This window comes from Achroia grisella, unplaced genomic scaffold, assembly GCF_030625045.1.
Source record: "Achroia grisella isolate CSIRO2021 unplaced genomic scaffold, CSIRO_AGI_Agris_v1 utg1186, whole genome shotgun sequence".
Taxonomy (NCBI): Eukaryota; Metazoa; Arthropoda; class Insecta; order Lepidoptera; family Pyralidae; genus Achroia; species Achroia grisella.
Window position 1 is genome coordinate 4734669 of NW_026712592.1, and position 13840 is coordinate 4748508.

Sequence of the window (13840 nt, forward strand, 5' to 3'; positions counted from 1 at the left end):
TGGCAGCAAAATAAATTGATTTTCAGGAACTCCGATCCGTGATAGGCCAACATACAGTTGGCCATGAGTAAAACATTCTTTTCGATCCCTACTAATTCGAAGGTCTGGCCGTAGGGTTTCTTAAAAGTTAATACGAAAAATGTTTTAATCGGAAATTTGAAACCGTTTAAATGGTATTGACAGATCAGTTGGGATCTTCGGTATTCTTGGTATATGAGTTAGTTCCCCAGCTGCCGGGCCGGTGATGATTGTCACTATGATATGATATGGTATGTACCCTCGTCACATTGCACATGTTAAGTGGGCTTAAACTTTTCAAAAGCATGATTGGAATTCCGATTTTTAACCTCAATTCGTATTGTGACATTCCAGAAGGGTTTAGTGAATTTAAAAATTCCTGCGAATAGAGAACTGCGATATTATTCACGGTATCGTTTGATTTGTAATTTTTTATTTGGCCAGGAACTTTTTGATTGTCATATTGTTTATTTCGTACTTGAGTATCAATCCTGGGTGATACTGTTACCCTTGAACACAAACAATAAAAGCCTTTTTCGTGCAAATTCTCGATGTCAGGGTATACAGCATCTATCAAAATTTTTAAATTCACTCATCCAACACAATTTCTGTTTAAATTCGGAATAGGAAAAATTTCTTCCTCAAGTTTGAGCAGTTGTTGCAGGAAATCACTATCTGTGTTTTCATAAAAATGAGGTCTCATAATAATATTTATGAGAGTTCATAATTTTAATCTTTCAATTATATTGATATATCTGCTCGTGTACCTCTGTTAATGATAGGGAGAGTCTATCCGAAATCGCCACCAAATCCAAAGTACTGCCGCCCATGAGAGCAGAGGAGTTTGTAAGATTTTTGAAGGTTCTATCTTCGGCCTCTATATGTGCTCTATGGCTCATGGTGCATTCTTCCCATTTTTTATAGGCATTTATAGGCATTTTAATTAAATTTATAAATTAAAAGAACACTTACTGTAACATAACTATAATAGTTGGACACATGCCGTCGCTGCACTGTTTGTAGATAATGATGTGTTCTACAAAGTCATAGTACATTATTTTGTTCTATCATTCATAGTTTTCGCAGCGCACGCGGTGTTATGTACTTTTTATGTATATGTTTTTTTATACCTTGGGTTACATTATTAGAGTTTTTGTAAGGATCCCTAACTTTTTTGGAAATATAATATAGTCTATGTCACCCAGGGATAGTGTAGCTTCCTAATTATGAAATAATTTTTCAAATCAGTCCAGTACTTTCGGACTCTAGTCAATACAAACAATCAAACTAACTTTTCCTCTTTCTAATATTAGTTTAGATAAGGTAAATGAATTTCTGCATGACGAATATTAGTTATTTATAATATATATATATGTACATATTGTATATAGTTTGTTTTCAATTATAAATACCTATTTGTTGGCGCATTGTACAGAAGACGTGAAACTTACTATTTCTTAAAAGCTTTGTAACCTGTACTTCACAAATAAAGAATTTTTATTTGAAAATAATTCTTTCCCTATTTTACTAATTGTTGGCGACAGACCTCTTTTTATAGATATTTCTATTTTTAAACCATATATTTTTTATTTACAATGTTTGACATATATTTCTTATTATATTGTTTTGCTACATTGTGTCATATATTCTACCACTAAATACATCACTATAAGTTTGGTAAGTAATTTTATTTATATTACCCTATTTCACTGCCGTTGCCAGCCGTAACATTGGTCCTTCTACCGGTGTAATTACCAGCTAATATTAAATATTTTATATACAAGCATCTCTCTATTTTCATTCATTTCTACTATTATATTATCCATCAGGCAGTGTAAGCGACGCACCATTATTGACTGCTATTAAACTTGTACTTGTACTTACTTCCAACACTATAAATTTTAAAATACAATGAAGAAAATCTACTTCTTGTATGGCTATATTTACTTACACCAGTAATCAAAAATCAAATTGTCATGTAAAGTTGTTTAAAATATTATATTATATCTAATTAATTTGTATCCAATGTTAGGAATTTAATTACTCAACTATATTAGATTAATCAATATGATGTATCCCAAGCATATTCACAATTATTAATTAATTTAAACATGAACGAAGATAGGAATAAACCTATAATATAAGAGTAAAAAAGTGTCGTTGAAAAATATTAAATTAAGTGAATGCAAACAACGCTAATACAGTCTCATTTCATTGCTAAATAAAATTTCAAATTGCAAACAATAAAAATATTGTTTAACTATATCTCCCATCAGCTCAATTCAGTATATTTAATAAACATCACACAAGTCCGTAGGGTTTATATTTTGTGTTCCGACAATTCGTACTTTACTTAGTATCGTTTTCTACGTCGTACAATGTTTATCCTCGACGTTTTAAAGCAGTTATCACAGTTACATGTTTTGTTGGTGTTTTGGTGTATACTCATAAAATGATATCTTCCACTATATGTGTTAGTGACATACCAGTAATACAGTAAATAATAAACAATAACATCCAAGTGGCAAATGCGTTGATGTTTATATAATAGTATTATTTATGCTATTGCTTATCTTTATTTTGTTATATGATTTTGTTCGTATTCACTCTTCTTCAATTTGCATTGGGGTTCTATGCCTATTTGAAAGTGTTATTGCTATGCTGCTGGTACAATTATATTCTTGGTAAGTACAATTCACTCACAGTTTTCATCCATGGCGTCCTTCGTATTAGTATCACTGATCACTATTGTATCACAATTAGTCAACTTAAATGTTTTTAAACAGTTTTTATAGTATATTATTATTTATAAAAATATTTTTATACAAGCTACGATTAATCGATTAATCCTTGACCAAATATTGCAAAAATATTGGGTGTAGCATGCCAAAAAATTCGATCTGTAGATGTTGCAAAGTTCTCTCATCTTCAGGATTTGGTGAAAGAATTGTCTTACGAGGAAGCCAAGCCTCTTTTAATAATTGGTATTGACAATTGGCATTTGTCATTACCGCATGGCATTCGACGCAGTTCTCGTAACCAGCCTGTGGCTGTCCAAACCGTTCTAGGATGGACAATGTTCGATAGGCTTCCGGGTAAATCCGCGTAGTTTATCCATCATAGCTCTGTTTCCGATTTAGAATCTTTAATAAATGAAAATTGTGGGCGATAAAGGAAACCAGGGAGTTGTAGGATATATATATATTGTATATGTTAATATTATAAAGAAACACTACTAACTAGGGCCAGGAAGGGAAACCGAAAAAGAACAATAGATAGGAGTGACAATTTAGAAGATAATTTTGGTATTCGAAATATAAAACATATAAAATAGTTATAACCAAATAAGTGGCCTGTATTCCACATATTGCCCACCCCGTTAGGCTCGATACTAACAATAAATCATGGAACACAGGCATATAAAAAAAGTAGCAAAAATATTTACACACTTAGTTTAACAAGTTTGCGTACAGGACGCCTAAGCATCCCCCCAGCTGTTGCTACGTCCGCTACGCGAACTATTTCATCGCGTCCTGGATATACGGCGACTACACGGCCTTTGGGCCACACTCCACGAGCCATGTTTCCATCAGCAATCAGCACAATGTCACCAACAGCTAAATTTGTATATCGCTGCTGAGAGTTCCGCGTTGTACGTGGCGCTAGCTTTGGTACATACTCTTTCAGCCATCTTGACCAAAAATGGTCAGCTAGTCGTACAGCTTTACGCCAGTGCGATCTGCCAAGTAACACTCCGTCATCTAATGTGGTGGGGCCGGGAAGACCAGATGAGTGCCCAAGGAGGAAGTGATTCGGCGTGAGGGCAGGTCCCTCTCCTGCTTCGACCGATATGTGGGTTAATGGGCGCGAATTGATGACGTGTTCTATCTCTGCTAAGAACGTGATAAGAGTTTCTTCTTTAAAGGATTTACTCTTGACAACCGCTGCAAGAGCTCTTTTAACAGACTGAACTAGCCTTTCCCAACAACCGCCCATGAATGGAGAAAGGGGGGGAATAAAGTTCCATTCTATACCACGAGATGTCGCGTAATCTGCTACCTCTGCATGATTCATGGCTCTCCACATCGTTCTTATCTCTCGACTAGCTCCAACAAATGCCGTGCCGTTATCAGAAAAGATCTTGCTTGGTACTCCGCGGCGTGACATGAAACGTCTAAGTGCCATAATAGCAGCATCTGCACTCAAATTGCCAACAATTTCCAGATGCACTGCTCTGACGGAGAGACAGGTAAATAGCGCAACATATCGCTTTTCGCGTCTCCTTCCTATTGTTACCTCCATAGGTCCGAAATAGTCAAGGCCGGTGTTCAGAAACGGACGTTGATGGTGTTCTAGTCTGCATACCGGTAAATCTCCTTAAGGTGGAATCGAGATTGAAGCCTTTTTTATGCGGCATGCTTGACATCTAGCAGCAATTGAGCGAACAGTTGGTCGTAAATGAAGAATCCAATACCTCTGTCTCAATTCGTTCACAACCGTCTCATTATATCCATGACAAGCCCAGATGTGGTAATACTGGACCAGCAAGTGAACGATTTCGTTACGTCCATCTAAAATAGAAGGACACTTAACTTCGTCGCAGAGATCTGGCGTAGCTGATATCCTTCCATCAAGGCGTAGTAGTCCATCCGAACCTAGCTTTATCGAGAGATTTCCAATTCTACTGGATTTAGGAAGTGGCTCGTCACGATGTAAAGCTGCAATCTCGAGACTAAAAGACTCCGCCTGGCTTTGCCGTAATAAATGGAGCTCTGCTGACTTCATGTCTTTAAAAAGAAGCGGACGTAGTGCACCCCTATTAGTAAAACGACATCTATTATTAGAAAATACATTATTTGACTTACTTTCTATAAGTAGGCGTAAAAATTGGTGAGCTCTGGCTGTGGCTCGTAAGAGTCGCAGCCAGTTGCTAAAGTTTTTAGAATTTGGAATAATATTGAAATAGGGCCGAGAGTCTGCCAAAACTGTCTGATGACACTTCAGATCCTGGCCAGCGACGGGGTCAGCAGCGGGCTCTACTGGCCATTGCTCTTCAGTTGCCATCAAGAAGGACGGTCCGTTTAACCATCTATTAAGCTCGATTGAGCTTTTGGCACTTACGCGAGTGGCATCGTCTGCTATATTAAGCTCTGACGGTACCCAGCGCCATTCGCGTGGTAGTGTCGACTCAGAAATTTTTCCGACCCGATTCGCAACAAACGCTTTAAAGTTGCGTGCATCGCTTCTAATCCACGATAAAGCCACTCGCGAATCACACCAGAAATAACGTGCGTTGATCTTTTGTTTACAATCCCGAGTGATTGTATCTGCTAAACGTACACCTAATAGAGCCGCCTGAAGCTCTAACCTAGCTATAGGCGTTGGTTCAAGAGAGCTGACTCGTGATTTACTCATGATAAAAGCAATTCTGATTGAATCATCGTGATATTTAAGACGCCAGTACGCAACACATGCGTAAGCTTGATCGCTAGCATCAGAAAAAATATGTAGCTCACGACAGGATGGGTCAATATGGTCCGAATAGCATCGCGGGATCGTCAACGTTTTTATTGTTTCAAAACCACGATACCAATCCTGCCATTTGACACATTCACTCGGAGGCAGTGAGTCATCCCAATCAGTAACTAGTTTCCATGTTCGTTGAAATAAAATCTTTCCCTGCGTAATAAAGGGACATAAAAAACCTAAAGGATCGAAAATTCTCATTAAATCTTTCAAGACCTGACGTTTAGTTAAGTGAAGATCATGGGGCTGTTGAATATTTACATTAAAACTTAGATAATCACATATCGGATTCCAAAATAAACCTAAAACTCTTATAGTAGCTTTATTTATATCAAGATTTACATGAGACTCGTTATCTTTACGTAACTTACTAGGAACAAAACGTAAAGCCTCTGGTTTATTCGACGTCCATTCGCGCATCTCAAAACCACACTTACTGTGAACATCTACAATATCCCTAGCAAGACAAGCGGCAGCGTCAACATCGTCTACACTACCCAGAAAATCGTCCATGTAATGATCTTCAATGATAGCTCTCGCTGCTTCAGGAAACAGCTTCTCGTAATCTCTAGCGTTTTTATTTTTAACATAAATGGCGGTGAAAGGAGACGAAGCTGCACCAAAAATAAGAGACGACATCCTAAACTCACGAACCTGCCCGTCCGGTCCATCTGGTCGCCACAAGTAGCGTTGACAGTTGCGATCGGCTTCACGAATTTTAATTTGAGGAAACATTTCTCTAATATCTCCTGTCAAAGCTACTTGTCCCTCTCTAAATCTTATAAGGATACCTACCAATGACTGAAGTAAGTCTGGACCTGGCAATAGTAACGAGTTTAAACTAACACCGCTGCTCTTAGCAGATGCGTCGTGAACAATTCTCAACTTGCCCGGTTTATTGGGATTTGTCACACCGAAATGTGGCAAATACCAAATCCTAGAATTTGAGAGAATACCGTCATCAACCACACATTCCTCAGCATATCCTTTTTCAACGTAAGCCTCAATATTTTGTTTGTACAATAATTGATAATTAGGATCCCGTTTGAATCCTTTGTTTAAGCCATTCAACCTAGACAGGGCGTGATGATAACTATTGGGCATAACTACTGAATCCTCACGCCAAGGTAAACCAACCTCAAATCGACCATTTGGAAGACGTGTTATTGTATTTTCCAAAATACGAATGGCTCTCAACTCCGAAGTGGTATAAGGCTCGCGTGATTTTAAACCGATAGAATCTAACTTATAGTAATCCCTAATTAAAATATCAAGGTCATTGTCTACCTCAGAAAATACACAATGATTAATGAATTGAACAGGCGCAGTAATCTTAGATGCTAATCCGTATAGTACCCACCCCAGAGGCGTGCGAGTGGCTACCGGCTGGGAACGAGTACCTATACGATTCTCTCTAGCAATCAGTAAATGCCAGTCGCTCAATCCTATGAGAACTTTTGGCTTAGCATTAGAATACGAGAGAACGTCGACAAGATCATGCAAATGTTCTAAAACTAACTCACTAGTGTCAACCGATTGTGATGCTAACTTTAAATTAGGTACAGTACGGGCTTTCTTAATGGTATGAATCTCCGAGCAGTATTTACCCTTAATATTAAAATCTACTAAGCTGGTGGTGACATTACGTGTACCAACTACCATCGTAATGTTCATACTCTCTTCCGTACCACTGAGACCTAACTGCTTCGCTAAGTCAGCGTCGATCATTGAGACCGAAGACCCATCATCTAAAAGTGCAAAAGTTTCAATATTGGAAATCGGACCATACAAAATAACAGGTAAAATTTTCAAAAGTATCCGATCTCTTTGCATTTGTTTATTTGAAAAAGAAATTATATTATTACTACAAGTACTCGGAACTATTTTATCAGAAGAAAAATTCAAATTATCATTCTGACAAATGACAGCATCAATATTTGTATTATGTGAAAACGAATTTTCCGATTTATTTTCAACATGTAAAAATTTATGATGATTTTGATTACAAATATCGCACTGTTTAGCTCTACAAAATTTCCAGCTGTGCTTACCTTTTTTCAGACATCTCGGACAGAGTTTTTCTTTCTTTACACAACTGAGACGGTCATCAACTGAGAGTGCTATGAATTTAAAACAAGTCTTAATACTATGTGGGCCAGAACAAAATGCACAAGAAATGAGTTTGGACAAATTATTATTTATTTGAAGGGGCACAGACGCAGTGGTAGTATTTGCCCATGTTTGCCTTGAGGGTGCATTCCGGTACGAAGCCTGCACACAATCCGTGCGCGGGGCCGCAGACATGGATGTCGCCCTCGTCCTTTCCGCATGAGACGTGATGTTAACTGCCTCACACGGCAGTCCAAAGCGTGCTTGTTTACTAGCCTCCTGCAATAAAAATTCAGCAAGCAACTCGAGTTGTGGTTGACCGGGTGTGTAGTGAATTGTGGCAAAATCACACCACTTGCTATATAATAAAGGTGTTAATTTGGAAATGACATTATGTAATAATTCCGGTGAATAAATGTATTCTCGTTGACATAATAAATTCATTACTTCTACACAGCTTTTTACTTTTGTAGATAGAATAAAAATATCACTAGGGTTTCTACCAAGTTTAGGGATAGCTTTAATTGCTGCTATCTCTGATAGAACAATCTGCTCAGGTCGAGCAAAACGAAGCTCGAGGATTTGTAGTACATCCTCAGGACATGAAGAGGTAAGTAAAAGTACTGACACTGCTTCTCGAGCTATACCACGTAATGAGTTACGCAGCCTGGCCATATTTTCGGCAGGCGTATAGGACGACTTCGTATCGTCATATATTTTTTTATATAGTAGCCACTCATTCACGTTACCACTGAACGTGGTAAGGTCTACGGGTGAAGGCCTACTATTTTTATTAGCTAGAGTAAAAATGGCATCTGCCAAGCGGGACAGTTCACTCACCTGTACTGTTTGGACCTGTTGTAAGTTGCGATGGACATTGCCATCGCGACACTCACTCACCGGCATCCCTGAATAGCATCCTTGACCGTACTCCGAGCCAGGTAACTGCTGCAGCTTGGACGCTGGAGGTCCTCCTGCTAGCCTACCACTCGACGACGATACAAGTGCTGCATCATTCAGAATCCCAAACTCTTCGCGATGAGCAAACGATTCAGGCAGGTCAAATTCTTGATCGGACGGTAATGGCACTGAGAGCGCTTCCCGCACCGACTCCGCTGAATGTCTTGGCACAACACTTTCACAACTCATAGCACTAGGTTCCACAATGCTTCTACGAAACCCTCCCAGGCCCTCAGCCTGGCATTCCCTCATCGCCGCCTTCGATCTTGTGATCATGTTGTAATTTAGATAATTAAAATTTAGAAAAAAAATATGTCGATGAATTCAAAACGAGAAGGACCAAAATATGTGGGCGATAAAGGAAACCAGGGAGTTGTAGGATATATATATATATTGTATATGTTAATATTATAAAGAAACACTACTAACTAGGGCCAGGAAGGGAAACCGAAAAAGAACAATAGATAGTAGTGACAATTTAGAAGATAATTTTGGTATTCGAAATATAAAACATATAAAATAGTTATAACCAAATAAGTGGCCTGTATTCCACAAAAAATATTATCTCGATTCAATTCAAATTATAAAAAAGGACTTCCACAGCATAAACGATGAGCGGGCTTTGGCTATTTAAAATGAAACCACCCAACGTCTTCCTTTAAGTAGGTTTGAAACTGATTTCAATATAGCCCTAATGGAAATAACAATAAGTCAATCACATCAGTCTTGACTGAGTCAATCACTCCTTGTTCAAATTTACTCAATTCTAACTTGTCTTTAAAAACTGATAATTGTAATGTTGCACCAGTACGAAGGACAATTATTTATTCAGATGAATATGGTAAGGGTTTGGGCCGTTCATTATCAGAAAGTTTATCTCAACATGTTATAAATAATTGTCTACCTGGTGCTTCATTGCCTAATATTTTAAATAAGGTGGTTAATGGTAGGTATGATAAGTTAACCACATTAGTCATTGCTTTAGGCAACTGTTTATATGTAAAAAAAAGTCATGTCATTAAACTTGTAAACTCTTTGCTTAATATTGCTGAGCTGGGCATAGGTAAAATAATTTTATGTGCATTTCCTTACTGTCATTCTCTGACTATTGAACAAAATAAGTTCATATATTATATTAATAATTTAATTTATAATATGACTTGTCGTCATAATGACTTTTTATTTTTTGATAGTAACAAATTTGTTACAAACTTTTGTATGACTGGAGATAGATTTTATCTGCCTAAAAAACAAATAAGAAATATAGCTAGTTTACTAGCTTATAATATAAATGACCCCATTATAAGAATTATAATGGGTTGCACTAATCCAATTAGTAGTACTTGTACTAATGCTAATACTAAACATACTGAACATATTGACATAAATATGGATTCTAGCAAGAATCATTTTATTTACAATAATTTAAATATGACTGCAGATTTAAACTGCTGAAAAAGACAAAGGGAAAGCTATCAGAATTGAAAATTGTTCACCAGAACATACAAAGTTTTCTCGGCTGTGAATTAATTATTCAATTGTTTTTAGAAAAAAATAATATAGATGTTCTATGTTTAACTGAACATTGGCTCAAAGTGAGCAATATGATGTTAAGCTTAAATAATTATAATATTGTCAGCTGCTTTAATAGAAAAATAGTAAATAGAGGAGGTTCCATGATATTGGTGAAAAATAATATAAAAGTAAAAGAACGTAGTGATATTGGCAATCTTTCCGTTGAGTGTTGTATTGAAATTTCCTGTGTGGAACTAGAAAATTATATAGTTATGTGTGTATATAGACCTCCAAATAGTGATTATAATTTATTTGAAGAGGTAATGGAGGATATTTTAAAAAGAGTATTTAATATTAACAAAAAAATTATAGTGTGTGGTGATTTCAATGTTGACATTTTATCACATAACACCACAAAAACTCTGGCCACCTGATATCATCTCAATTCCGAACAGTTATAAATTAGCATTATCCAGAGTTCACTTCGGAGTATACCATCCCCGAAAGAAAAAGTTTCTTCTAGACAGATACCTCAACGGTTTTAAAGTGATCGCGTAGCGATGCCCGAACGTTTAAGCCGTTTGTTGCTCACCGTGTAGGAGAAATATTAGAGACTACAAACGTTGCCAATTGGCGTTATGTTCCATCGGCCTTAAATGTAGCAGATGATGCTACAGGCGGTCTATACTCTCTTTCCTCTTCCTCTCGATGGTATATCGGCCCAGATTTTCTTTTGTCTCCACCAGAAGAATGGCCTCGCGAGCCTGCGGTCATTCCTCCACTAGTAATTGAGGAACTAAAACCCGAACACGCGTTAACATTTTTGCTAACCGAACATCCGGAAATGCCATCTCCGATCGTAGCAAATCACGATCATTTCGGTCGCTGGGTTCGGTTGGTTAGAGCAACCGCCCGTGCACATCATTGTGCTAAAATATTTCGGTCGCCTTTGAAAAAAACTCCAAATTCAAAATTAAAGGGTGCTGCCTCCAAGGTCTCCTCCAAAGTTTTGAAACCTCTTTCGGCCGCAGAAATCTTGGAGGCCGAGAGGCACCTATTTTTATACACTCAATTGGAATCGTTTAAACACGAATTCTTGAGTCTTACCGCGGGTCTTCCCCCAACTAATCAAGGGAGGCTTAGAGGTCTTGTGTTGATGTTGGGAGAAGACGGTTTAATCCGTTTAAATGGAAGAATTCGTGCTGTATTAGGTGCTCCCGCACAGGACATTAACTCTATTGTTTTAGACGGTCGACATCCAATTGTAAAACTCCTTCTCGATCACTATCATCGGAAATTTGGTCATGGTAATATCGAGACCGTCGTTAACTTCCTGCGCGGCAAATTTTATATAATAGCTTTACGCCCAAGTGTCAGGTCTGTTGCCAAACAATGCAGTTTCTGTAGGATTAGGAAGCTTCTCCCATCTACGCCTCCATTTGGTGATCTTTCTAAAGATAGGTTATACCATCATCAGCGCGCATTTTCTTTCTGCGGTCTTGATTACTTCGGCCCAGTCGAAGTTGCCGTTGTGCGCAGACGAGAAAAACGCTGGGTAGCTCTATTCACATGCCTTACCATCAGAGCCATTCATTTGGAGATCGTAAGAAGCTTTTCCGCAGATGCAGCTATCATGGCCCTAAGAAGATTTATTGCCCGTAGAGGATGTCCAGCGAGAATCATCTCAGATAACGGCACGGCTTTTGTCGGCGCAGTCAACCAACTCACAGACGTTTTCGACTTCGCGGCCAACTATAAAATAGAGTGGGTCTTCATTTGTCCAGCGGCACCATCAATGGGAGGTGCGTAGAAACGCTTAGTGCGATCAATAAAGTCTGCGCTTTCCGTAACTCTGAAAGAACAAGCTCCAAGAGAGGAAGTATTCAGTACCCTACTTCTGGAAGCGGAAGCAGTAGTCAATTCTCGCCCGCTGACACACGTACCAGTAGAGCCGGAGACACTACAGGCCCTCACACCCTTCCATTTTTTATTGGGCACACCATCAACCGAGTTGGTCCGTCCCCGCACCGATGCAGACCTTTGCTGTCGCTTAGACCACAGGAAGGTACTGCGGTTAGCGAAGCTGTTTTGGGCCAGGTGGCTTCATGAATACCTACCCACGTTGATTCCACGAAAGGCTGGATCGACGCAAGCCGAATTCAAAGTGGGAGATCCAGTTCTGGTGGCGGATCCAAATCTTCCGCGAGGAACCTGGCCCAAAGGCCGTATTTCTAAGATATTCACCGGTCCTGATGGAGTGGTCAGGGTGGTGGAGATCCGGGGAAGCATGGGGATCTTGAAAAGACCAGTGCGCAAAATGGACCCAAGAAAACTGCGCACAGTCGCCACTGTAGATTGGTGCTCTGCACCGGGGCGTGCCATGCTGGCGACAGACCTCTTTTTATAGATATTTCTATTTTTAAACCATATATTTTTTATTTACAATTTGACATATATATTTTTATTATATTGTTTTGCTACATTGTGTCATACATTCTACCACTAAATACATCACTATAAGTTTGGTAAGTAATTTTACTTATATTACCCTATTTCACTGCCGTTGCCAGCCGTAATACTAATGTTATTGGCAATCTTGTCTAGTAAAGTCTTCGAGCTTTATCTACATGTTCGTTTGATATATACTAGTCAATTCTGAACTGAACAATAATACACACAACATTAGTTTAAATTATTTAAGGGTATCCCACAACTACGCTGGTTCTGTCAGGTAATCGTTGGTACATGATAAAATACTATTTGGTAGTCCTCATAGGTCATCCACATCACCCATAATCATATTCTTAGTAGTTTATTTACTCAAATATTAAAAAATTAATTATAAAATCTCATACATTCCTTATGAAAAACCAACATTAACCGCAGATTAGTCACTTACACGGTTTTAATACAAGGAATAAAAATAAATTAAATATGCCTTGTTTTCGTCTCAAAAAAGTAAGTACATCTTTCATGGGACATTGTATACGATTTTATAATAAATTACCTGATAATGTTTTGAATTTAAATGAAGGGAAATTTAGGATACATGTAAAAAGTACACTTTGCGCTTAAGCTTATCTATACATCTATACAATCTATACAAATGTAAAATTGGAGTGTCTGTTTGTAATATTGAAATAACCGTTTTTGACTGCATGCATATGAACATAAGTAGGTACATGTATGTACCTACCCAAACCAAAAAACCACTTTTTAAAATTTTTGTCTGTCTATCTGTCTGTCGTTGTGTTTGTTCCGGCTAATCTCTGAAATGGCTGAACTAATTTTAACGGGACTTTTTTTGTCAGGTAGCTAGTCCTAGTAGGAGTAACTTAGGCTACTTTTATTTTAGAAAATATCTTTTATTTTATAGAAAAATAAAGTAATGTTGTAAGTAATACCGCGCGCTCAGGCGCATGCACCGCGTTGGGCCTATACGTCTCGGGGGCCTCTCGCTACTTCTCACATCAACCTGTCACGCGGGCTCACATCGCGCGAGCGGGCTGTAGTTGATGATTGTCTCGACAACTTTATTTAAAAATTGATTTCCAATTCTTATATCATATTTTTGATTGATTGGTATATTTTATAATTATACCAATACGTTCTTCATATCTTAATTCAAAATATTTTTACTGCTTTCCTTTTTTACTTTTAAGTAATTATTATAAATTATGTACATTTGTGTTCAATGTTCAGATTTTCATTG

At 37.9% G+C, this 13840-nt stretch overlaps 1 protein-coding gene across 1 annotated transcript; it reads left to right on the forward strand.

The window, feature by feature from the left end:
- Nucleotides 1-10972: 10972 nt before the first annotated feature.
- Nucleotides 10973-12535, forward strand: LOC131854512 (uncharacterized). The gene is made up of 2 exons (XM_059205643.1): nucleotides 10973-11930; nucleotides 11988-12535. The coding sequence occupies exons 1-2, from the start codon at nucleotides 10973-10975 to the stop codon at nucleotides 12533-12535; spliced, it is 1506 nt and encodes a 501-aa protein (XP_059061626.1).
- Nucleotides 12536-13840: the final 1305 nt, after the last annotated feature.